Source organism: Hippocampus zosterae, chromosome 15 (genome assembly GCF_025434085.1).
Source record: "Hippocampus zosterae strain Florida chromosome 15, ASM2543408v3, whole genome shotgun sequence".
NCBI classification, from domain to species: Eukaryota; Metazoa; Chordata; class Actinopteri; order Syngnathiformes; family Syngnathidae; genus Hippocampus; species Hippocampus zosterae.
This window is the reverse complement of record NC_067465.1, coordinates 9209509-9236660: the sequence shown is the minus strand read 5'-3', so window position 1 is coordinate 9236660 and position 27152 is coordinate 9209509. Positions and strand designations below refer to the sequence as shown.

The following is a 27152-nucleotide window of genomic DNA, read 5'->3' as shown; positions in this document are numbered from 1 at the left end:
CCTGACAGGGCCAGCACACTTGATGTCGTCGGCATGTTTTTGGTCCTCTGTTTGGTTAGTCAGAGCAAAATGAGTTCCAGTCAATTTTGCACTGACACTCGTGTTGATTGGATCTTAGGGAAATAAATTGAATAAATACAGCAACCACAACAATTTCAAAGACTAATTTAAGATACCTTAAATATTCAAAGGCAAAAAAAAACATTTATCACCCACTTCCTTTTATTTTCTTTCCATATTCGTATTTCACCTTTTTGGAACTATCGTTTTAACTTCATTTTCTCTTCCATGTAATCAATCCAGCACCAAAATTAAACAACCCCCCCACCCCCCAACTTGACTGCGATGGGCCAATCAACATTTTGAGTTCTCAGATTTACAAAATGACAAAAAGCAGAAATTGAAGTTAATTTTGCACGCGTGACAAGGCCCTGGCGGCAATTTGCGGTTATTTGAATTTCTTTGGCCTCCGTGACCTCATCTCTCGTTTAAGACCACACTTCCATGGCGCTAATTAGCCGCACGTGGTGACAATTAAGTGGACTAAGCAGACATCCAATCAATCTATTTTCGGAACATAGTGTGTGGCCCGTAATCCTGTTAAAGCGGACGAGGGGGCAGGCTGATGATGTCACGGATGTCAGCTGATCCACGTCAGGATCAAGAGTTAGCGCGCGGCGGACGTTGGCCTCGATGAGACATCGTCCGCCACCTTGCTGTCGTTTTCTTTCTCGCCTGCTGGTTGTCCTGCCTCAGTCACACTCGCTGTCGATCGATCCCGAAAAGATTTATTGACAGTGTTTATGGATGAAACACTCCCACGTTGCAAGTCGTTTGTCTTTAACTTTACGAGCTTTAATTGTTGGGGAGCGTTAATAAGTTCTTCCACACCTAATTTTCTTTGTACGATATTACTCTGCTGATTTTTGCCGTTGAACCTTCCAACACGTTGCAGAAATTCACCACGACTAATTTCACATACCAAAAATTCCCATATTTTCCACCCATTCCGCATCTTTCACCACATTTCACCCCCCCCCTCAGCCCCCCCAAAATACCCAATCTGACACATTCAATCAAAAATAAATAAAATTGCTTATCCTTCTCATTCCCGCTTCAAAGCCTTCAGAAAGTTCAGTACATCTTGCGAATTTTAGGAATGTGAAAAATCGCTAGTAAAATTCAACAATGAAAAGTTTATTATTATTATTATTTAATCAACATCAACCTTCCACGTTTTTTGGACCGATTCAAACCATTCCACAAAGAAACGTTTCGACTTTTTCGGAACATTTTCGGTTTTTATTTTTTATTTATTTTTATTTATTTAAGTTTTTATTGCTAAAATTTTCCCATTTCCACACTAAAAATATTTCCCATAACTTTTTTTTTTAACCACAAATAATTGTCAAATTTTGTTGTACGCGTGTGTTGTGTGCACTTGTTTGAGCTGCATCAATGTGTGTGTTCTGTACAAGTGCACGTGAATGCGTGTTGCGTTTACGTACAGTATGCTGCGCACGTGTATAAATCCAGCTCCGTATTTACTTAAACCCCCCTCCCCCACCCCACCCAATTGACTGCCAATCAATTCAACAATCAATCACTCAATAATGAGCTGACGTGATTGACGAGTGATGGATGTCCAGACATTTTTCTTTTGCCCACCTGTGCTGTGTTTTCCTTCGGGCCAGGCGCGTGCTCGCGCGCGGGTTCGCCCCCCTCGGTGAACAAGGTGTACCTGCTCGTTTTGCTCCCGCGCGCGCACGCTCCCCCACCGTGTTGCCGCGTGCACGCTCCCGCCGCGTCCACGCCGCGGCTGCTGCTCGTCTCTTGTTTTCTGCTTCACTTCCAGTATCGACCTCCTTCCTTCCTCTTCTTTCCTTCCTTCCTTCTTTCCTCACTCCTTTCTCCCTTGTCCTCGTCCTACTCTCCAGCCTACGTCTCCACCCTGCTCCTCTTCCTCCGGTTCTTGTTCATTTTGTTGTTGGCGATCGGTCATCGCTGCGGCGCTTCCTTCCTTCCTTCGTGCGCGGGCTCCATGGAGGCAGGAAGCCAGGGAGACCCGAGCCATGCACGCCGGTGAGCTTGCTTTCTTTTTATTTCTCTTTTCTCCCCTGCCCCCCCCCCCTCCCCAAATGACAACAACAAAAATGTTTGTAATCATTTGGTGCGCGTGCGTTAGCGACCACGCATGCGTGCACGCGCGCTTCCAGGTCTTTTGTGTGCCGTGCGTTTTGAGGTGTTGCTTTCGTCTCGTGAATTCTACTACAAATATGACAGCGGACCCTCGCATATTCGCGGTTTGGCAATCGTCGATTCCCGTATTTTCTTTTTTTTTTTCTCCAACAACTGCTTTTTTTGTGGAAAATGCTTATTTGAAGCATGTCCCCACGAGCTCAAGATTTTTTTTTGGGGGGGGGGGCGGGGGAATTCAAGGAAAAATAAATAAATTATGTTTTATAATTGACATTGCCTGTTGTAATTTTCAATGTGATTCTAATTGTCATTATTAACATGCAGATTTTTATTATTCATAGACTGGTCACCTACAAATAGCGGGACTCCACTGTCCATTTTGTTTTACCAAATGCCTTTCACGCCCCTCCAGAGCAAATGATTACAATAGAAAAATAATAGGAACAGAGTGCTCCTAAGGCGAAATCAAAGAATTGAAGGATTTGATTGACGGCAACGCTCCTCCTCTGTGACTTGATGCCACTTTTGTCTCGTGTTATGTCTGGTGCATCCCTTCGTAACAGCCTCGCCTCCCGCCGACGCCGCCTCCTCCCCCGGCATCCCTAAATGACCCCAGGCTGAGGGCACGGGGCGGGGCGGGGGCACCCGGACCGGATCGGACCATGGCATGCGGCCCGACCCGGGCAAGCAGCACTGACCATGGGACTGCGGTCCAGGAGCGCAGCGAGTGGCTCAGAGGACCACAAGAAGGATCCCCCGGACCAGCAGGGTGGAGTGGGGGTGGACAAGGATGGCGCTCTGTTGGCGGTGGCGACGGCGGTGGTGGCGGACTACAAGCGGGGGTCGCAAGGCACGGCCATCGGGCTCCTGGCCAAGACCCCCCTGAACTACAGCCGGCCCGCCAAGAGGAATAACGCCCGCAAGAGGAGGATTCAAAACCTGATCTACGATGCGCTGGAGAGACCCCGAGGATGGGCGCTCCTCTACCACGCCTTCGTGTGAGTAATGCGATCATAACCTCACCTGTCCTAAAAATAATTCTCACACCTTTTTTTGGGAGGGGGGGGACTCTAGTTTGCTTAGTCTTTGGGTCACGTTTGAACACAACTTGCCCGTCACGCTTCCATGTCACTCTTTATTTCTTGGCCTCCTGTCATGTGATGATGATTGACAGCTACTTTGGGTGTTTGTGTCATGCTCTTTAGAGGTTTGTTTAAGATTTGCTGTGTTTGAAACTCGGTGCAACAGGCCCGGTTTTCTCTCGCAGGACCTCCACTGTCTGCGGGGTGGGGGGGCTCAGGAGCCAGGCACAAGCGCAAATTGTGAAAATGTGCTCGTCCTTGCCACTTGTTATCATTGCAATGGTAAAAAAACAAACAAACAAAAAATCTGTGAAAGAAAAAAATGCAAATAAGGTTGTGCAGTGGGTAGAAAAAAAAATGAGCGACAGATCCCACCGCCCAAAAATTTATAGTCGCGACCCTGCCAACTTCCCGCTATGATGAAAAAAAGTGTCATTTTTCTTCAAAAGGGATATAAAATATTATTAAGAGCAAAATAAAGAAATTTAGATCAACTTACGACAAATAAAAAATGAGTTAACATTGCTTTTTAGACTAACATAAAACTTGAAGTGCCTCCATTTGCCAGAACGTGTTTATTTCATGTGAGCAAATTGAGAAAAAAAAATTAGAGATTTGATGAGATGTCAAACTTGAAATAAATAAATAAACAACAATTCCTTTGGAAAGTTAGTACATGTTACTTAACTTGACCGGAAGTTGAGGTGTTTTTTTTAATTTTTTAATTTTTATTTTTTTTACTTTATTCAGCAGCAAAGTATTGCGTGCTAGTCCTCGGTGACATCGGCAATCTCAGGCTCTGTGGTGTTGCGCACCACCTTGGCCCTATCTGTTGCATTGAACAAGTGCTATCACATCACTCATCAGAGAACACCGTTTTACTCTGCATCAACTCGATACTATTTATCCAGATATGCATATATTTAAAATTATTTTTATTTTACTCTTATTTTTTTTGGCCGGTGGTTTATTTATTTTTTTTGTCTTGACGGAACATAAGGTGGTGACTGAAATGTGATTGACCGGAACGAGAGGCCATTTTTCATACTGCAGGTGGCGTTTTGCTCTTTATTTTACCGTGCTTGTGTTTTGCATGAAAGAGATTTTGTTCTGGGATGCAGTAATGAACCAACTCAGCTGTTGGACAGCTTTGGGACCGTCTAATCCACTGGTGTCAAACTCAAGGCCCGGGGGCCAGATTCGGTCCGTCATGTCATTTTATGTGGTCCGCTAAAGCAAATCGTGGGTGCTGACTTCCATGATGCTTGGTAAAATCTGTCCCGAAATGCCAAATTGTCATGTGTAATACATAATGTTGAGATTTTGTAATAATTTTGCCACGCTGTTGACACTCACTCGAACAAAAATTGAACAAACAACAAATAGTTGACTCATTTCAAATCTAGTAAGCCATCAGTTTTTTCTTTTGTGTACAAGTAATAATACAATGTGATGATTAAACGTTTATTTTTTTTTTTTTTTGTCATCACGGCCCCCCCCGAGGGAAGACGTAACTCCAAAGTGGCCCGCGACAAAAATGATTTTGACACCCCTGTGATCTAAGCCACCGAAAAGATTTTTGTCTCTGTGTGAATGGAGCTTTCGTGTCAAGTTGAACAACCCGCCGCTCTTTCGTCCCACCGTGCCGCGTCGAAAGTAATTGTCGCCCTCAAACGGGCACAATGTCAAAGGCGAGCGAGGAATGCCGCCACGGTGACACTCAATGAGTCAGCCGTCAGCACGCGTCTGGCTTCCGAGCCTTCCAATATGGCCGCCCCATATGTTTAGCTGTCGCTATCTTTTGTCAGCCAATGTCTGACATCGTCATCATCATCAGAGCGGCGCCGCAACAGCTGACAGTCACCGAGCATCAACATTACCGATTGCATCTTTACGGTTCGTACGGCGCGTCAGGAAAATTTGCTGCAAAATGCGCGTGAAAGGCGCATGCGTTGCCAATCGGCGAACATTTCAACGACCAACACGACAGACGCTTTCCGGTAGTTGCCACGATGACGCTTGTCCATTTTGTTCCGTGCCTCGATTATGATTGGTTCCTGCATCTCATTACAAACTTCTTACATGGCGCAAAAATGACATCAGACGATGACCTCACACCATCAGGATGTTTCATGGCCCGACCGGCCAAAGTGAAATTCTAATGAGTGGTTGCTTGAATTTAGTTGATTATAAATGTTCTCTGATTTTTTTTTTTGTTTAAAGAGTTACATTAGTATATTACATTAGATTAGTCAATGCGGCTGATTGACAAGTCGGATGGGCGGGTTCATTGGTATGAGCCAATGGCCCGCCTGCTGGCTGGCGTTCAATCGCTCTTGAGTGGAAAGAAATCAGCTGACGCCAGGCCTTGATCTTTCTTGCCCTCCAGAAGTTTTTCATCCTGCTTCAAACACATTTTTGTGCACTCAAAAGAGCTTTGTGGCCAAAACGGACGCCTTTCGGGATTGCCGGGGCCACTTACTTGAACCTGCGCTTGACCAACATGACCACTTTTTTTTGAGCGTGCGCCCATCACGTGTATTTAAGACTCCCTGATCAATGCGAGGGTATCAGGAAGTGCCGCGAGTGTTTAAGAGCATTCTTCGCGGTCACTCTGCGGTCGCGGTCACTTTGCATAACCTGACAGTCGTTAGCGTCGGCTAATCAAACGTACAGAAATGAAATGACCAGCTGCTATCTGGCTGTCACGTTTGACACTTCCGGATCGATGGAGGCGATTAGCTGGTTTTTACGCATTCGATTTATATCTATATTTTTTCTCATGTTCCCATCGGGACTTGTCTTCGAAGCGGTGACGTGCAGGATGCCAGCGGCGGTTGAAAGGCACTTACGTGCGAACAGGAAGTGTCTTGGGAAGGTCAGCTGCCACATTAGCGACTTGTGTGCTAATGTGGTAGGAATTAGAAAGCTGGAGAGATGATTAGCACAATAACAACGACAAATTAACTTTTGTAATACCAGCGCGCAAGAACACTTGCTATTTAACATGTGGCATCAGCGTTGACTGCTTGACACTTCTAATGAACTTTGACGATGATGAGAAATAAGCAAATAAACACCTAGCCATAAGGTTGAACTCGCTAATGTTTGCTAATTTGATGCCAAGAGATGCTAATAAGCACGCTCATTGATGTACGACACTCGAAACTGCTCGCTTCCAATCGACTGGGTCATGTCTCTCACTTTAAAGAGTCGAGTGATTCTTTTAAATTGACTAACTGGACCCTCTCGGAAACAAATGAGTCACTCGACTCTTTCAATCAACAGTCTTGTGCGCTTTAAACTGACGACTCTAAATCAACCAGCTAATAAACATGTCAATAACTATGCGAGGGGAGGGGCTTCCTGAAAGTACTAATTGAATTGTGATGTACAAGTTTATTTTGGTGCGGTGGACGGGCTGCCGCAGGAGGCCAACGGCGATGCCTTCCCTCGCCGGGCGGCCGCGACGGCGACGCGAAATGATGGATTAGGGCGAATTCGAGTCAAAAGACGGTGACTCGAGAGTCTCGTTAAAGGTGAATCATGAGTACGCTTTTAACGTGATCGAGGACCTCTGCTGCGACATCCCACGCTAACATTCCCGCGCAAACGTCCCAGCATGCGTAAATCAGCACCGCGCTAAGCTCATTAACGTGTGTGCAGAACACGATTCTTGTTTGTAATGAGGGTTACTTGCCAGAAGACGTACTTTAGGGTTATTACTACTCGGCTCAAGACATACTTTATTTGTACAGTATTGCTATTAAGAGGACATACTTAATTAGTATTACTCATCCGAGGATGCAGTGCTTTGACACCCAATTGACGTCAAACTCTTTTATGGAAAATCTCTTCAGGCATTCATTCATTTTAATATTTTGTGAACTCGGCTTACATCGTTATTGTTATTTTTTGTTGTTGTCATTTTAACATCAAATCGTTGTATGCCAAATCCTTATTTGTGAAATTATTGTACATCAAATTAAATTAGTAAGTTTAAAAAAAATATATATATATAAAACTAATACTAAAACAAATGAAAACTAAAAAAAAACATTAAAAAATCAATTATGAAGCTACAAGCCTACTTTTAAAATAAATTAAAGTGAATCTATAAAATTCCAAACCAAATCTGAGACATTTTTTTAAACAAAAAATATATTTAAAACAATAAAATGAAATTAAAAAAAACGTTTAAAAACGTCATTTTATGTCAAGTTTTTTTTAATTGTCGAATTTTATGTCAACTTGCCACACATGAAATTATTTTATTTTAAATGAGCATGATATGTTTTTGCACCGAATGATTGTGCATGACCTCATTTTACGGCAAACTCTTTTTCAAGCCAAGTCATCACGTTGCAAATAAAATTAACCCTTTCTGTCATGGGACCAACAGGTGGCACTGTAGGGCTCCCCCGGCAGCTGCACACCTATTGGTCATTTGGTAATTAGTTGTAATAAATAATAAGGACTCCTGTCCGAACACTCAGTGTCGGGTCATTGTTGTTTCTCGCTACTGTCATGTGTCTTGCTGTTTGCTCTTGTTTTCTGTCATGTTTAGTTCATTGTTATGTTTTAGATTTAGTCATGGTTTTTGTTTGATACTTTGGACTTTGTGTGTTTTGGATTTAGTTTTTCTTTGTTTTAAATACAATTCTTCAAATACACCGCGCTCCTCCCTCCTGCCTGCTTTTTGGGGTCCCCCACCACCTTGCTACGTGACACTTTCAGGGACAGCGATTATTCCAGTGGACAGTTTATCATGTTATCGTCATCCGTCAAATCTTTTTGCATCAAATTATTTTTGGAGCAACTCTTTTATCGTCAAATTCTTTTTACTCTAAATAATTTTTTGTCGCATAAAAATCTTATCTATTATTTTTTTGCGGGGGGGAATAATTATAATTATTTTACATCAAATCATTTTGATCTCAAACTGTATATCAACTCATTTTACATTAAATCGTTTTACGATAAATCGTTTCACATCCAATCTTTTTGCGCCAAATTTGACTTCCAAACTTTTGAACCTAAATAATTTTGTCAGTTCTCGGGATGTCACAAAAAAAAAAGATTAGAGCCTGAAAATATATTTTTTTTATTTCAAAAGATGCGGTTCACTTTCCAATCGAACTACCCTTGAATCGCTTCGCACCCCATATATTGAAAATACCCCCCGCCCCCGAGTGAACAGTAACAATATAAGTAGCAGTAATAGTAGTGCTGCTGTCGTAGTAGTAGAAGGATGTTTTTATGGAGTGATGAGGGATCATATACATGTACATGTAACGTGTACTTAATCACTACCATCAATGCAAGAATATTTGATACTCACATGCGTGCACACACACAGAGGGCGATCAATGGGTGAGGCTTGGGCCATGAGGGCAGAGCAGGGGTGGGGGCGGGGGGTAGCGTCGGGCTTCGGTAGGACTCTAAGGAGGATGATCTTACTGGCTTCAGAAAGGATATCTGCTCTTTGTAAAAGACCCCCCCCCCCAGGGCAGCTGACATTAACTCGCCAGCCTTTCATTCATTTTGGGGGTTTCATGAGAGATGTCTCATATTTGGTTTGGAATTTTGTAGATTCACTTTAATTTATTTTAAAAGTAGGCTTGTAGCTTCTTAATTGATTTTAATGCTTTTTTGGGGGTTTAGTTTTCATTTGTTTTAGTATTAGTTTTTGTTTTTTTCAGGAACCGATCATTTTTGTGTGCAAAATGTTTTAAAAAGTCAACTTTTTACATACAGAACAATCATTTTCCATAAAATCTTTTCATGTCGACTTTATTTTATGTATGAAAGTTTTTTATGTCGACTCTCCAATAATTTACTTTCTTTGATATATTTATTTTTGGGGGGAATTTTATTTTTATGTCAGCCTATTTTTTACGACATCCTGCAATATTAATTTCTAAACATGGATTACAATGAAAGATTCATTTTCATTAAGTGAAGCTATCAACTGAATCATAAAATTAAAAAAACCAAACAAATTCATCTCAAAGATGATTTGAAAACGATGGGCATGCCGTCATTATTGGCAGCAGTGGACATGCCTTCGGATTTCTGTGCCGATTATTGTTTTTTTTATGTATGAATAAAAACACTGCTCATAATCATATTGAAAAAAGACGTGTGAAGCGGTAGAGGAATGGGCCGCTTGCGTCTTCTCAAAGGTCCTCAGCGAGCGTGAGCGGCATCGAATTTCCTGGCTCCCCACCCCGGTGAAGTTGCCGGCCGCTGACTGTGCACTCCCGCGTGAACGATACTCATCATTTATTCATCCCCGAACCTCAGCCCCCCACCCCCTAAAAAAAAGAAGAAAAAAAAAACCCTTCCTAATGGAGCCTCGCCTCCTCTTCCTGCCCTCGCGGAACACTTCCTGCTTTCTGGACACAGGCGAATCTCTGATTGGCTGTCAGAGGAGGCGGATGGATTGCTTTCTACTTACTTAGTTGAGAGGCGACAGTCCTCGCCCCACCAAAAACTTCATGGCGTAATCAATCAAGCTCCCCTAAGAGATTCAAATCTATCAAATCATTCAATGTCAAATCCGAATGATTTGATTTCAAATTTCACATGATCTTCAAATGATTTTGTATCAAACTCATTTGATCTCAAATCATTTTACGTGAAATATTTTAGCGTCATGTTCATTTAAGGGGGTGCTTATGTTAATTGGCTCCACTGTGACATCACTGTGGGGTAAGAAGGGCACAAGGGAGCGATGTCGATCACAAAAGTTGACTTACTCGATTGTTTCACTCTAGATCCAGAAACATTTGTAGACAGCATTTTGGATATTAGAAAAATCAACTTTTTAGCATTTGGCAACGATACTTTAGTAGCTTGGTGCAGAAAGGCTGCACGCGCCAGCGATAGCCCGAATTAACGTCTCATGTACATTGAAAAGTCACTTTTCCGTTGTGAATGTTTTCTTGGATTCCCAAATATGGTCGTTGCCCAACGAGGGCTTCCTGTAATGTCTGCAACCCGGTGGGGGGCACAGCAGAGAAGAAATTTTGCTTCCTGTGAGAGGCCAAAGTCACCGTGGATGATATTTAACGCACTTGTTTAGTTTTTTAACGCCAAATCGACGTCTGGGCTGCAGGGGGGGTCTGAAGGGCGACAGAGGACACAGTTGTGGCGGTTGGGGGGGGGGGGGGGGGGCGGGCAGCATGGGGGAGGTATCAGGGAATGCTGACACTACAAGTTGGATTTATTTGCAAAGGCACCAATGTCCCCGTTTTTGACGGGACAAGCACTTTTTTTTCTGTGCCTCAGTGACTGTGATGATGTCACTTTCACTTTAACTTCCTGTTAAAACGAACAATTAAAGATAAATTGTGACGCTCCAATTGGAATCTTTCTTTGCCAAGCCCTCTCGTTTGTCATCGTTATTATTCCTAAATTGAAAGAGCTTTCACAGTCTAAGAAAAACTCACCGAATTTTACAGTCGTGTTCCTGAGGAATTTGAACTTGGAACAAAGTTCACACCCGCTGGCTATTTTTTTTTTTAATTGCCTCAGAAGGCAATTTGACTTTGCAAAATGAAATTTGGTTGGCATGTCTATTATGAGTAGAACCACCAAAAAGTCTCAACAAGCCATTCGTGAAAAAAATCCAGGAAGACGACCATTTTGGTTCAAGGCGGCCATTTTCGGCTTATTTTTGGTCTTTTTCACCGGTTCTTTTGAGTTTTGTGAAAATTCAGCCCCTGACGCCAGTTTGACTTCACGTCATGAAATTTGGCAGAAATTTGTCCATTATGAACCACGTAAAAAAAGTCTCAAGAACCCCTGCCTAAAAAGAAAAAGGAAGATGGCTACCTAAATAAAAAGCGGAGACTTGGAGCTCATTTTCATCATTTCCAGACATCCTTTGAATTTTGTAATGAAACTCATCCCCCGAAGCTTGTTTGACTTCACAACATGAGATTTCTTAGAAACGTCGATTCTGAGTACTAAGACAAGAAAAGTCATGACGGCAACGTTTCCAATTCTTTGCTACCCTTAACCTTCCATTTTCCATTTAATGTCCCCTAAAAAAGACAAACGACACCCGAATGAGTTCAGACGAGAAAAAAAAAACTGTATATATATAAATATATATTTCCAATCCGTTTGTGATGAATTGGAATGGCGTAAGGACATGAGCCGTGCAGGAGAGCTAGCCGCCTGAATGATGGATGGCGCGCTTTGTGCCATCCTGCCTTTTGAGGGGATAATTACATCTGGAGAACACGCAGCGCCGTCGTCCAACCACAACAAAATACACAACGCGCAACGTCGCGTGCGAAACGGGAGCTCGTCAGTTTTTATATCATGCCAGTTGTCGGTTGATTTACTTTATGGGTTTAGCACATCCGCCTCACGGTTTGCATGCGGAGTTTGCACTTTCGATTCATTGTGTGGAAAGTCATTTTTTTTGTCACGGGCCATATTGGAGTTTGTGCTTTCCTCGAGGGCTGTTATGACTGTGAAACCGTCAAAATGTCTCATCTAGGGCTGAGCACGACGTGGTGACTCACATTGAGGTGCAAATTGGCCATGAAAAAAAAAAGAACGTTGTGTCAGAGGGTTACGCAGATTTCTGACGGTGCTCTGATCACCCCTGTGTAGCGCCATCCCTTAATCCTGGAAGTTGAAGGAAGTTTCGTTCAACTAAAAAGGAAAAGCTTTCCGTAGGTTGACGCGCGCGTTGCACTCGCACTTGTGTTGCGTCGTTAGCGTGTGGCTTTTCCGCGTTATCTTTTCCGCCAGACGCGCTTCCCCGCTTCCTTTTCGCTGTGACGGCCACTTTGCACCTGATGCGCTCCCCGCTGGCATCTGTAGCACATCGTCGCCACAGCAACCACCGGAATCATTGCCATGGTAACCGCCCAGGACGGGCTAGCGGGTGCGTGCCGAGCGGGTGGGGAGCATCTGCTCCCCCTTTGGATCTCCTCTTATTGCGTTGAATCCTGTGCACACGCACGCATTGCGCCGTGTCACAGATTGCCTTGTCATGTGACACCAGCACATGTGACAAGCTCATACATGGAACACGCTAACATCAATTTAACATGTCAGCCATATTGTGTGTGTATGTGTGTGTGTGTGTACAGCAGGCAAGATGACACAGTGGTGTACACCAAAGAGTCTCAGTTGCCAGGCAACCACTTCTAAAAATGCCCACTAACCAAAAATGTGGAAGCAGCAGCATCTTCACCATCTTCACCCTTATCAGCATCGTCAACGTCATCATCTTCAACAGCATCATAAAAGCCATCATCATGTTCCTCAACTCGATTCATCATCATCGTCATCAGCATCACCTTCATCAGCAGCCTAACTTCATGGCTGTGACATCATCACCCTCATTTTTATCAGCTTCGTCATCGCCTTCATCTTCATCGGCCTCATCATCAACTTCATCAACGCTCCACTTCATCGTTGAAACTTCATCTTCATCATCATCGTGATCATCTTCTTTATCCTCACCAGCAGCAGTCGCGACATCGACATCATCATCATCGTCTTATAGGCCTCATCATCGTCTTTATCAAATTTACCATCTTTACGATCCTCGTCATCTTATGACCATGAACATCATCATCATCATCATCATCATCACATCTTCATCTTAATGTTCTGCAGTGTTCTCACTGATCACCATCTTCATCATCAAATAATCATTATAATGTTCATGACTGTCATCATCATCATCATCTCAACTCTCAACCCAACTCGACTGTACTTAGAGAGCACTTTGAAACAACCACCGCTGTATATCACCATCATCATCTTCATCATCATCATGTGTGGAGGGTGACATGTTTGTTCGAGTTTGTAGTTGGCGTGTATGTGACTTAAAGAAGTGCGATGTCACTCCCGGAAGTTGGTGAGCCACTCAGGTGACATCTGAGTGTTCTCTCGCTCGTTAGCTTTGTCGGGTTGGACGCGCTGACTTGCAAAGTGGCAATGAAGTCTCCTCTGATCTCAGCGAGGTCAGTCCCATTCCCGGCCGGCCGCCTTTGGCCAGCTGACTAATTAAACGCGGGCCAGCTCGTTAATGAGGCTCGGGCGGCAGCGGTTGATTGGCTGTCACGACTTGTGCCGTCCTTCACCTCGGTTTCAGCTTTTACCGCAAAGACGTTGAGGACGTGTCAAATAACGGCACGCCGGACGAGCGGTCGGCACCTCTGCCTCACGGTTCACAGGTTGCAGGTTCCAGTCTGGGTTCAACATGCTTCTTCATCTTTTCCTTCCCTCGAGAGAATTCAACAGGTGACCTGTCCGACATGTTCTTTGGCATCGGCTGACAACATGCTCACTTTTTTGTCTATTGGCGTACTGACTATGGCGACCAATCAATTGTTTGACAGTATGTGCCCCTACGTTGGCTGGGTCATTCAAAGTTTTTTTTTTTCCGTTGTCACTGAACTTGTTTGGCTTCCTGCTTAGACAGCTTAAAAGCTTCCAGAGACTGTGATGCTAGCCCACTCGGGAGGACACACACACACACACACACACACCCCATAGGCAACCTTTTGGACCTTTGCTGCAGCGGGTAAACGTCATTGTGAAAAGTGCAAAAGTGTGCATGTGATTTTTTTTCACCATGGCATTAGTTTATTTGTTCTTATGTAACGTCTATGTAATAACTAAAACTCAAATGAAAATAACATTTTTGCTCACTAAATAAATTATTTTTTTTAATTAAAATACTTTTCTAAAAACCACAAGTAACTACGGCTTCCAGTTAAAAAAAACTCGGTGAACTAACTAACCTTTGTTTTCATCTTTGTCAATGAATATCTTAGATTGAGGCTTCAGGGTTGATGTGAAATGGCTTTCTTACGGTTTTGCCTCATGTCCGTTTCGAAGACAGTCGTTTGACAATCGTAGCTTAATTTTATGACACAATACCTGGTGACCTTTTTTTTTTTAAATCGTGCACCCGACAAATGCAAACCCCCCCACCCCTAAAACTAATACTAAAACTAATCCAAAAATAAAAATTCTTAAAAATGAAGAAAGCTGCTTTGAAAATGAACTAAAACAAACATTAAAAAAAAAAAATTCCAAACGATATAAAAACGAACTCGAATGAAAAATCACAACTCGCTTCCCCTGCTGTGACAAAAACGTTCATTTGGCGAAATGGATCACAGGACTCGTCGTCGTGCAGCTGACAGAACTTGCCTGATTCATTCCCCTTTTTTTCCCCCAATGTCTGTGGAATGTAAGATTCAGAAACATAGCCCCTCTACATCCTCCCTTTCCTTTCTCTTCTTCTTCTTCTTCCTCCTCTTCGCCCTCTTCACCAAGATGGATCATCACCGTGCGTCTCCTCTTGGGAAATAAAATGTTGAGACATAAATCTTGAGTTGAGGTGCTGGCGGGGCTCAGCTCGCTCTTATTTACATCAAATGCAACATACATTATACGAAGGCTTAATTCTGTGTCTTATGCATAGCAGAAGCTTTTACTCCTCCCATGATGACCTCATCATCATCATGAGATGTACCGCAAAGTTTCCTTCTACTTTCAGGCTCTTCACCCTCACAAAAAGACAATTTATCGCACTAGTAAAAGCTTTCAAAGGTCGCATTTTTTTTCCATGGCTAGTTGACATAGTGGTTGAGTGGTTAGCGCGTCGACCTCACAGTGCAGAGCTGCGGGATTCGATTCCGGCTGTGGCTTTCCCGTGTGGAGTTCTCCCCATCTTTGTGTGGGTTTTCTCCGGGTACTCCGGTTTCCTCCCCCATTCCAAAAACCCACTTGGCAGGATAATGGACCACTCTAAATTCTCCCTAGGCGTGAGTGTGAGCGCGAATGGTTGTATGTGTGCCCTGCGATTGGCTGGCAACCGGTTCAGGGTGTCCCCCGCCTACTTCCCGAAGACGGGCTGGGATAGGCTACAGCACGCCCCGCGACCCTTATAAGGATAAAGCGGATCAGAAAATGGATGGATGGATTTGCAGCTACTATTGTATTGGAATTGAAAAGGCATTTGAGGATTAGGCCAAAGCATTTTTCTCAATTCTTCCATTCGTGTGCAGAATTTTCTTACTCGTGAGGACAAAGATCGTACGAGTTCAAAGATGTCAACCCTATGCAAAAAAAAAAAATCCAAAAATTGCTCAAACGCCCTCGCGACGAGACGGCTTCATTGTGGTGGCAGACATGTTTGTTTGTTTACTCCACACCGGCGCAGGCATCCAATGGCGGCCCGCCGTTGCACGTCACCATGGAAACGAGCTCAGACGAGGCACGACTGGTGATTCCTCAAGGGAGGCGAAAGGGGAAGCGAGCGGGTGTCGCCATGGCGACCGGGGGATCTTCCTGGGAGAGTGGTGAGAGCGGCTGTTGCCATGGAAGTGGGATGCGTGTCAGCCAATGTATTTAATCGGGGGAGGGGGGGGGAGGGATTTAAATGAGTGGGGAGGGGAATTTACACTTGGCGTGAAAAGAGAGAGGAGATAACGTGAGGAATCACCATCCAATCATCTATTTGCGTGAGTCTGTCGAAGGGCAAATGACATCCCGGTTAGGTCCCCAATCAATCACCGACATGTGTTCAGCCTCACATTCGCACGCGGCGGTAACTAAACGCACGCGGCCCGTATGCGAGTCAGCCCGATGTATCCGCTACACTGACGCGAGTCTCCTCGTTTTTTTAATAAGGCTCGTCATTTCCCACAAGAGTCGCCACTTTCTTGCCCGCACAAAATGTTCCTTCCGTAATGAACCTCTTTGTCAGGTGAGACAGAGTCGTGACGAGCATAGCAAGAGCCGCCGAGGAGGAGGATGCAACGAGAAGTAACGGGGAGCGGGCCTTGACCTCGCTCCCGAGGTCAAGGCCCGAAGGTCGAAGGTCGAAGCTCGCACACACGAGTCGGTTCCGGGCCAGTCCCGACTCGGGTGAAAGTGACTTGCTCCTCACTCGCTCTCACCGACTTGCATCCAAATTGCTCCTGACTCTCTGCCAACGCGTTCCCGACGACTCACTCCCGATGAGTCACTCGCAACTGGCTCTGTACCTCTTCCCTCTTACCTCCTCGCTCCCTATTCACACCCGCTTTGATCTTCATTCATTTCGATCATCAGGGGGGCCGCTTTAACCTCATTGCCCTTGTTCCAGATCCACTACTGACTCCCCCTCCCACAAACGACATTTTGATCCAGACTTCCACCCGACTCGCTACTCTGAGATGGTCGTCAGTCAGAGTCGAGTCACAGGGAGCAAGTCAGCGGGAGTACCGGTAAGTCGGTACCAGGTTGGGAGCGAGCTGGGACCGATTCGCTCTTGACTAGCTCCAACTGATTCATGACTCTCGCCACCCTGATTCACACTCGTGACTACTCGCTCTGATTCTGATTCGCTCCGGATTCCTTCCCAACTCGCTCCTGATTCTCTGCATGCTCACCCCTGACTTGCTCTTTACTCGCTCGACACTCGTTTACATCTGACTCACGTCTAACTCGCTCACACCAACTCTCTGCAGATTGACTCTCGATACTCTCCGTTACTCGCTCGCTTCTTACTCACTCCAAACCCATTCCCGACTTGCTCGCACCAACTCGATCGCATTAAGTGGCTGAAGACTCATTCCCAACTCACTCCTTACGGGTGGTTGCTCCATTCTCCTTCAATTCGATCTCACGAATCGCTCGTGCCAACTGGCTCCTGCACTCATTGCCACAGTCAGAGTCATCAAGCACAAATATGGAATCAGATTCTGTAGCAGCCCGGGCTACTACATAAAATCAGATCGTCATGTCTTGGTGAAGGAGCATTTGGCTCATGATTGTTCTTTTTTGTTTTGTTGCTTTTTGTTTTTGTTTTTGTTTTGGTCGCATGTCTATATTTAGTTGCGGGGTTCTTGCCGTGTTGCTTCATCTCACGGTAACCCCGGCGCGGCATCTGTTAGCACTCGGAAGCTAACCAGCGCTAACAACACCGATTATCCCGTGTGCATGTTGGCACGCTAAAAGATGGCGATGGAAGCGGGCCAGTTGACTGTCATCCATCACTTTGATAGACGATCGGCGGCAAATTTGATCGATGTGAGATGGATGACCTTCATCAACGTCACGCTTCACACCGGTCAATTCAGGTCCATTTATCTTCTCTTCCGCTTCTTTCTCATCATCTCTTTGATTCATTGTGTGACATCCTGACTTCTCCAATGTGCCGAGAGGTGTTCTTATGGCTCGTTTTCTTTCCGTTGACTCTACGCTAATTAAGCGAGCGGGAAATCGAATGTAATTAAAGTCCGGCTTTCCTGAAGATGAGGTTACACCAGAGCGTCGCTTCTCCCACAGCATCACCTGGAAATATGCTGAGTCAGCGACAAGAATAGGAACACCTCGTCCTCATCTGAAAAAAAAAACAACACTTCTCCATGACAACATGCATGAGTTGATGTAACTTGGGAGCATGGCCTTAAGTTAAAGATGAGCATTGTGGACTTTTAAGTCAGATTTTTGTCATAAAAATACGATTTGGATACATTTTCCATCTCCTACATCTACACAGAAGGCAAATGACCATGAATTATTTACAGCGAGTGTTGCTTTCGTTTTAATTCTCCTCCTGGGATCTTATTGCTCTTTCTACCAAACAAGCCTTGAAAAAGTTGCCTTTGAAAGGGCCCCTTATAGCTTATTGCTAACAAAAAATGAAAAATGCCATTGGCATGCTAGCTGTTGACATATACTTGTCGTTGTTTTGCAGCTCTTTAAGAAATGGATATTTGAACACAAATGGTAGAAAAAAAAACAACCAGACAGATAATATAATGATACTCACTGTCACATATTCTTTATCCTCTTTGAAAAAATGACGAATAATACAGTTGAATATTCCGATATTTCTATTACTACTTAGTAGTCCCAGAACAGTGATGGGCAAATTAAATGTTCGAAGGGGCCACCATTTTTCATCAGCGCCACAGGGTGGACACACAGGACCATGCACTTCCGAACCAGTGATGTCTGCCATCTACTGGCGAATGGTGATATTACATTTCAAAACGGACCCCCACATTTCATAGGGGATAGGGACCAGGCCAGCTCCAAAATCATCTCAATAAATGTCATGTAATGATATATAATAAGAATTATGGATAAAAAATGTACTATAGCGCTGATGAACGCTAATTAATCCACTCAGCGGATTACTTGCCTAACTTTAAAATCCACGTGAAACTTCCCACATCATAATCGACGTAATGATAAAAATCAAAGTTTTCTCAATTGGTCGTACCGCCGCTCCTCCCCTCTCTGGGGACCTTTGGGACAACCTGGTGAGGAAACTCATTATACTCCGCCAGGCCCGATTAACTGCCGTCTCCCTAACGTGCACTAATGGAGCCAATTAGCGCCGCTAATCACGCTCGTTTGTTTGACATCAGTCGGACCGCAAAAGCAGAAAGCGCTCCCGTTAGAATTCCGCCGCTGGCTGGGCCAATCTTCCTCTCAGCAACTTTCCACCTGTCAGCAGAAGAAGAAGAGACAGCGATCAGATGCGCCGGATAAAAATTGACGTCAGCACAGTTCTCCGCTTGAATGTGATGCATGGAAAAGTTACTGTGAGATGAGTGCTGGGTTGCGAAGGGGTGGGAAATTTCCGGTGTATCGGAAGGCCCAAACGGCCCCCTTTTTTGTTGGTTCCAGGATTGTGGTGCTACTATTTCGCAGAATGGAATCTTGGTTGAATTAGACCACCTGCGCCTCAACTTAGACCAGTTTTTTTCACTAAAAAAAGTATTTAAAAAAATCTGTATGTCGGTAAATCTGCGGGTGCCACACTGCAAGTTTGAAAATCAATGAATCATCTTGCTTATTCATAATTCATTGTCCAGCAAAATAATCGGGATTTAAATATTTTTTCCCCATCGTCACCAAGCGCTACTGTTGATTGCATTTTTATGATGTTTCCAGAAACATCTTTTTTCGTTTTACTTTAACCAATAACATTTAGCACATACTTAAAATTTTTCAAGGATTTTTTTTTTAAACACGCTTTGACATAGACGCTTTGATCTACTTTTCAAGTTTGTGAAGGTTCCCCTTTTCTCGCGCTTTCCCACACAAAGGACACGTCCCGACCTGCTGCCTTTGCAATCTGTTTATTGGATCTCGAAAGTAAGTTGCTCGTTAGGAATCCTCAGGGGGTGCGGCCCGGAAGGGGGGGTGGGCGCCAAAGCTTCCCGCGGGCTCCGCGGATCGGAGCGGATTAATGGCAGCGGCGCAAAGAACTTTCTTTCGTCTCCTTTGTGAGCCGAGCGACCTTCGGAAAACGTGAGCGACTCGCTCGCAGCTGAAGCAGCAGAAGTCAGACGACCTTCCCGTTGTATATTCAGCGAGGAGGATTACGGAGTGTGGGAGCAAGAGCACCAAATTTAACACATCTCTAACAAGAGGGAAGGAAAATCACTAATTGGGTGCAATAAGGGCACATTTTCACTCAGGGGTGTACTCACTTTTGTTGCCTATATACCGGTATATATATATACTGTATATAAATATAGATATAGATCTATCGATATAGGCGGCCCGGTAGTCCAGTGGTTAGCACGTGGGCTTCACAGTGCAGAGGTACCGGGTTCGATTCCAGCTCCGGCCTCCCTGTGTGGAGTTTGCATGTTCTCCCCGGGCCGGCGTGGGTTTTCTCCGGGTGCTCCGGTTTCCTCCCACATTCCAAAAACATGCGTGGCAGGCTGATTGAACACTCTAAATTGTCCCTAGGTGTGAGTGTGAGCGCGGATGGTTGTTCGTCTCTGTGTGCCCTGCGATTGGCTGGCAACCAGTTCAGGGTGTCCCCCGCCTACTGCCCGGAGATGGCTGGCATGGGCTCCAGCACCCCCCGCAACCCTAGTGAGGATCAAGCGGATATATAGATCGATAGCTAGATCGTACTTGAAGGCATACGGAAAATAGCATCGTTTGTCTTCCATGTGATCTTGACGTTGAGAGGCGTCAAGGACATGTTGGTCACCAACGTCAATACACGTGTAGTAGTGTCTCCTGAAAAGTTACATATTTTTAAAATTACCGGTAACATGAAATTTGGTAGACATGTCAATCGTAAGAAAAATTGAACAGTTGAAAAGTCGGCCATCTTGATTTGAAGCAGCCATTTTGAATTCAGTCACGTCATGTGGAAAGTTCAACAAAATTAAGCTCCAGTCACGAGTTTTACTAAGTGACATGAAATTTGGTGGACATTTCGATTCATAGCGGGACAAATGAAAAAGTCTCAGTAACCCCCGTGCATGAAATTGAACTTTCAGTGCCTTTTATTTTCACTTCTTTGGTCTGTACCAAAACTTGTAGCCTAAATATTTGTTAGTGTTTCAAATCTGCCATTGACAGAACATGTAACAAAATCCAGAATGTTGAATAAATGAATGAACACGTTCATTCGTTCATTAACTTATTCCAAATTCACTTAAATAGCTTGTGTTGCATTTTTCCCCTTGGAAATGTGAAGTGTGTTATATCTACTCTGCTGATTCAGCAAAAAAAGGGTTTGCCCGGCCACCTGCAGTTACATTTTCAAGTGAACGTGTGCTGCCCCCTAGTGCTCAAAATTTAGCCCTACACATCTTTGTTCAACTGGAATGTTTTTGTTGTTGTTGTTGTTGTTTTTTTAATGAAGTCACCTATGCGCGTTTGCAGATTTCTGATCGTCCTTGGCTGTTTAATTTTGGCTGTGTTGACAACCTTCAAAGAGCATGAGAAGACGTCAGCTCATTGGCTAGTGGTTCTGGTGAGCTTTCGCACACACACACACGTGCACATCCCCACGCACACAAACCTGACGGTGTGTTTTTACCGTTTCCCAGGAGACGTTTGCCATCTTCATCTTCGGCGCGGAGTTTGCGTTGCGCATTTGGGCTGCAGGATGTTGCTGTCGTTACAAAGGATGGAGAGGGAGGCTCAAATTTGCCCGCAAGCCGCTTTGCATGCTGGGTAAGGACACGCCCACCACACGCTCCTTCTTGGCACCCTAAACACTACATGGGGATTTTTATACAATGGACTCACATGATGAAATGAGTGAAAGACTGCGAAAACAGCCACACGATGTAAAGTTTGTGACATTATGGGATGGTGCAGACATCTTCGTTCTGATGGCGTCGGTGCCGGTGGTGGCGGTGCGTAACCAAGGCAACGTGCTGGCCACGTCCCTGCGCAGCTTACGCTTCCTGCAGATCCTGCGCATGTTGCGCATGGACCGGCGAGGAGGAACCTGGAAGCTGCTGGGCTCGGCCATCTACGCGCACAGCAAGGTAGGATGCCACGCCCCCTGGGGGACTGGAGCCAAATGACAGCAGGGCACGCCGGCGCTTTTTCTCACATTTCCCGCCCAATTTTATTTTTTTTTGCTCATGTTTGCTGCTGAAATGTCCTCTCGTACTTTACTGAGCTTTTTATAGTTCCCATGTACTCCTCACATATAATTACGCATGGGAGCGTGTCAACACATGCAAACGAGAGTTGTGCGTGCGCCGCGGCACGTAGGAGCTGATCACCGCCTGGTACATCGGCTTCCTGTCGCTGATCCTGGCGTCCTTCCTGGTCTACCTGGTGGAGAAGGACGACGTGTCGCTGGACGTGTCCGACCAGGACGACACCGCCGCCCCGCCCAAAGCTCAGGATTTCGACACGTACGCCGACGCGCTGTGGTGGGGGCTGGTACGTAACGCCACGCAAGGTAAAGCCGGCCCCTGCGGCGTGCAGATATCACAAGTTGCTTGGCGGTGTGCTGGCGTAGATCACGCTGACCACCATCGGCTACGGCGACAAGACGCCAAAGACGTGGGCGGGGAGACTTTTAGCCGGAACCTTTGCGCTGATCGGGGTCTCCTTCTTCGCTCTGCCTGCTGTACGTAACTGCGGCTATTGATCCATGATGTTGTCCATGTGATTTTGTTCCGTTGATGATGTCACGTTCATGATATCACTCTAGTGATGTCACAATTTTTTATTTTACGATGATGATGATGCAATGATGTCATGTTGATGATGTCACATTGATGACATCACAGTGACAATGTGATCATTACATTGAGGACACATGCGATGATGTCACAGTGATGGTGTTACATTGACGTTAATGACGTCCTGATGATGATCATTCCTGTGACATCACGTCACATTGATGACATCACATGGATGATGTCACATTGGTGATGCAGGGTATCCTGGGTTCTGGTCTGGCCCTGAAGGTCCAGGAGCAGCACAGACAGAAACACTTTGAGAAGAGACGCCATCCGGCCGCCGGGCTCATCCAGGTGAGAGGAGAGGAGACCCCGTCGGCCTGCTCTCGGCCAGCCGATCGGACAACTGCGCGTGTGCGTGTGTCTATTGCAGTCGGCGTGGCGCTATTATTCCACCAATCCAATCAGGGAAGACCTCATCGCTACGTGGAGGTTCTACGAGACCATTATCTCGCTCCCGTGCTTCAGGTGAGTTGCGTGAACGCAGGCCCGCACACACACACACATAACACAGTTGTCAACTGTGTTATTGAGTTTTTTTTTGTTTTTTTTACACGTTTGTCTTTGTCTTTATGATGTCCACGCAGGAAGGATCACCTTGATGTCATCACGAGGTAGGGACAATCCATGACAGGTTGTAAGACAACAGTCCTTTCAGACAAACAATAGACTGGTCGCCAGTCGATGGCGCTGCTTAAATGCTTAAATGCGCTGGCTTAAAAAAAAAGACAAACATAATCTTCATGGGGCTCCCACAGGAAGCAATTCACTTCGTTTTGGTTTGCCAAATGCCAGTTCATTTTTTAACATATTAATCGTTAAATTGTGAAATGAATTATACATCATAACGTGAAACTTACCACATTAAAACGTGAAACTTCAATTCATTTGTCAAAATGTGAAAGTTGTCACTTGATGATGGTAAAGCATGAAACTCATCACATTAAAACATAGAACTTAACACATCACAATGTGAAATTAATTTCCACCCCATACTAGTCCCCAGCATAATTATAGTTTTATTTTTAATTCGTTTTTTTTATTCAAGATTTTTTTTTTTAACATTCAGTTAGTTTTCATTAGTTTTTAGAGCGGGTTTGTCAGTTGTGTTTTCACAATGGCTTTGTTTTCGGGTTTTTTTTTAGTTAATTTTCCTTAGTTTTAGTTTTTTTGTGTTAGTTTTAATAAATGTATATATATGTATAAAATGCAATATCAAACAAGTAAGTATTGTGGGATAAAGTTAAATAATTACAATTCTTCAAAGGCTTCCGTTAGAACGTACAGCATTATAGAAATGAGAATATTTCAATATATTATATAATAATAATATATATAATATATTGATGATATCATGATAAAAACAAAAACGATGGACATGTACACTGTAATTATAGATATGTTTTCATTAGTTTCATAAATTAAATTGTAGTTTAATGTAATCATTTTTGTGTTTATTTTATTTTATTTTGTTAACACTTTTTTTTTCCAATTGTAGTTATTTCATGAGTTACCTCAACTATAATAACCTTGGTCCCCAGCAGTGTCGCTTGTAAGCATGACAACCGTGTGGTCCATCAGCCAGAAGATGACGCTGCTGGAGCGCGTGCGCCTTCCTAACGCGCGTCCAACCATGGCGGCGGTGGCAGTGGCGGCGAATAGGAAGATGGCGGCCAATGCCGAAGCTCTGGAGGAAAGTCCCTCCAAGGAGCCCAAGCCTGCCGGGTTCAGCAATCGCGAACGCTTCCGCACCGCCTTCCGCATGAGGTCGTCCACGCTGCGCCACAGCTCCGAAGGTACGGCGAAAAAAAACTGCCGGCGGGCTTTCGTGTCCGTATGATGGCTAATACGGTTGCTAATTCCATTCGGACCGACTACGAATGAATGCCAGCAAGTCAAAAATGAAGTCATCATCGTTGCGGTTGATAACCGCAATGAAATGTTGCGGCAGATGCAGCGGCACTTGCAGAGGCGGTGACGGAGGAGCGTGGTTTCCCACCCGACATCCTGTTGGAGGAGATGATCCCCACGCTCAAGTTAGCCATCAGGGCCGTCAGGTTTGCCCAGCCTGCCGCTTGCCCGTCGTGTGTTCTCGGCCAACAAAGGTGAGACGTGCCCGAATTTTTTTTTGGGGGCGTGCGTCAGGATCATGACCTTCCTGCTCAACAAGAAGCGCTTCAAGGAGACGCTGAGGCCTTATGATGTCAAGGACGTGATCGAGCAGTACTCGGCCGGACATCTGGACATGCTCTGCAGGATCAAGTACCTTCAGACCAGGTGAGCCATGGCTTTGAAATTTGTTAGTCTTTATTAGTTTTCTTTATTTTTTTTAAAGGTTTTGTTTCAGTTTGGTTTTTATTAGTTTTAGTATTAGCTTTTTCAAAAATGATATGAAGTGTTTGTTGTAAGAAAAGAAAAAAAGAATACAGTAAATCACAATTCTCAAATATCTGACCTTCCTTCTTCTGTATCGTCATACAGCAATATCGAAATAAAAACATTTTTGCATGATATTAATGAACAAAGACAGAAACAAAGGACAATATTCACAAATTTCAGAAGCATCAGAGCAAAACAATACGCGGAGTCTTTACGAGTTTTAGCAACCCTCTTCTTTCAGAATCGACATGATTCTGGCACCTGGAGCCCCCCTGACCCCCAAACAGAAGAAACCTGTCAAGCCGCCCTTTAATTACCCCAACAGCCAGTCGCCCAGGTGGGCCCCAACCTCAACTTTGGCATCTGAACACGAGCACAAGGTCCAAGGTGATCAACAACTGTGTTTGCGCGCGCGCGTGTGTGTGTGTGTGTGTGTGTGTAGGCACGAGTCCTTCTTGTCCAAAGCCCACTCCATGGCAGAAGCTGAGGACCAAAGCATGATGGGAAGATTTGTGCGTGTGGAGAGGCAGGTGAGCAAATGCGCCCACAAATAAAGAAATGATCAATTCCGCTGCATCTCCTTCTGTGGAGCTCAGCGCTGCCAAGCATCTTGTGTGGCAGAATGTGGTACTACACTAACATTTTCTGCCCTGTGACAAGAGTCTCCCCCCCAAAAAATTCTCTGACTTGACAGCACAGACTCATGGGCGGCATTTGGTATTTCTCATCCTGGCTCGGAAAGCTCCTCTTTGTATTTGGAGAGATTTCATGATCAATATTTTTATCGAATTTCTCCACCTGCTTCAGGTAGAGGACATGGAGAAGAAGTTGGACTTCCTGGTGGACATGCACATTCAGCACAGCGAGCACCTGCAGGTGGACTCAGCGGGCGCCGCCCATATGACCCTGGAGCCCTGCCACCCCCCAGCAGACGGAGACACCCGTCGACTCTTTCTGAACTACGGCGAGGGTTTCCGGCAAACATCATACCGGCCGCCCACCGTCGAGGCAGGACCGGCCGGCGGAGGAAGCGGCCGCTCTCAGGGCCAACCGCGCCCGCCGTCCTCCGTGCCCACGTACACGGCGCGCCCCACCGTGCTGCCAATCAGCTCCCTGCAGGACATGTCCGGGGGCTGCGGCAGGACCACGGGGGGACACGCTGGGGGTCACGAGGGCGACTCGCCGCTGTCGCTGCTGTCGGTGAACCACGAGGAGCTGGAGCGTTCGCCCAGCGGCTTCAGCTTCTCCGGCGGCGAGCGCGACGGCGAGGAGGAGGCGGCGGCGGCGGCGGCTGGGGACGGCGGCTCTGCGGCCGACGACCAGACAGGGGCCAAGGAGGAAGGCAGCCGGACCCGGCACAGACCCAGACCTGTCTATTTGGCGGAAGGCGAGACAGACACAGACACGGACCCCTTCACACCCAGTGGGGGGCCGCTGCCCCTCTCCTCCACGGGGGAGGGGCTGGGTGAGGCCGTGTGGAGTACGCCTCCCTGAGTTGCCCAACCTTGGTCCATCCCCGACTCGAAACCTTTAATCCAACCCTGCGAGGATGTCCGCCACCACGAAACCGGTGATGTCGTCAGTAGGGTTGCAAAAAGGTGGAACATTTTGTGAACATTTGGAAAAGTCCCATGGGAAGTTCTGGGAATTGCTCAAAAGTTCCCTATTAAGATTGAACCTTTAGTTTTGTAAATCCCTGGTTTGTTCATTCCCATGAAGAAGTCTCCCTCAAATCCCCCCCCACCCCTCAAAAGATTTTGCAACTCTAGTACTCAGTGATGTCATCAGTGATGTCAAGGCAGTGCGGGTGGGACTGTAGAGAAGGAAGCTTTACGCCGCTGCATGTGACGCATGCTCACTAGTGTAGACGCCGGCCTGCAGCAGGGCGGGAAGTGCTGGATGACGCTCACAACTGCTATGCCATTCGAAAAAAAAAAATCTTTCATACACATCACACATATGTACACTACATGTACAGTATAGGCAATGCATTTGGAAAGTATCCACAGCACTCCATCCATTTTGGATTCAATTATTTTCTCTGAACATTTTAAATGTCTGTAAAATTAAGCAATGCAAAAAAAATTGAGACTTTTAAATTGACCACATGCAAAAATTCTGATAGCTGATTCATTTCAGAAATACATCATGAATAAAATCACTTGGTCCCTGATATGCGCACAGCAAAGATTTTAATTACAGGCAGAACATTTGACATTTTTACAAGACCTTTGTTTAACTTTGTTATAAAGATCGGAATTTCTAATTCAAAAAAAGAAAAAAAAGCATTAACTAATGAAAGAGCTTGAGTGAATGTCTGCGGTATGGAAGCAAGATCATGAGTGGCTTTCCCAGCAAAACATGATTTCTGCATGGAATCTCATTTCTTCACTGCCATTCGTTTCTTGGAGTTGACCACTTTAAAATAAAAAGCAGAGATTAGTTTTGCAAAAGTTGGCTTTTTTTTTCTTGACCTTCTGACTAA

The 27152-nt window shown here is 45.1% G+C and overlaps 1 protein-coding gene across 2 annotated transcripts; it reads left to right on the top strand.

The window, feature by feature from the left end:
• The first annotated feature begins 1390 nt into the window (after positions 1-1390).
• On the top strand, positions 1391-26944 carry kcnq3 (potassium voltage-gated channel, KQT-like subfamily, member 3). Of its 2 annotated transcripts, none has more exons than XM_052087524.1 (16): positions 1391-2082; positions 2763-3197; positions 20964-21054; positions 21131-21257; positions 21405-21577; positions 21810-21983; positions 22063-22173; positions 22517-22582; positions 22662-22756; positions 22876-22902; positions 23870-24084; positions 24240-24345; positions 24434-24565; positions 24909-25004; positions 25110-25197; positions 25475-26944. In XM_052087524.1, the coding sequence occupies exons 2-16, from the start codon at positions 2899-2901 to the stop codon at positions 26159-26161; spliced, it is 2487 nt and encodes an 828-aa protein (XP_051943484.1). In that variant the 5' UTR covers positions 1391-2082; positions 2763-2898; the 3' UTR covers positions 26162-26944. The 2 variants fall into 2 exon arrangements, with proteins under 2 accessions (XP_051943484.1, XP_051943483.1); XM_052087523.1 differs by having other exon boundaries at positions 22487-22582.
• The last annotated feature ends 208 nt before the right edge of the window (positions 26945-27152 follow it).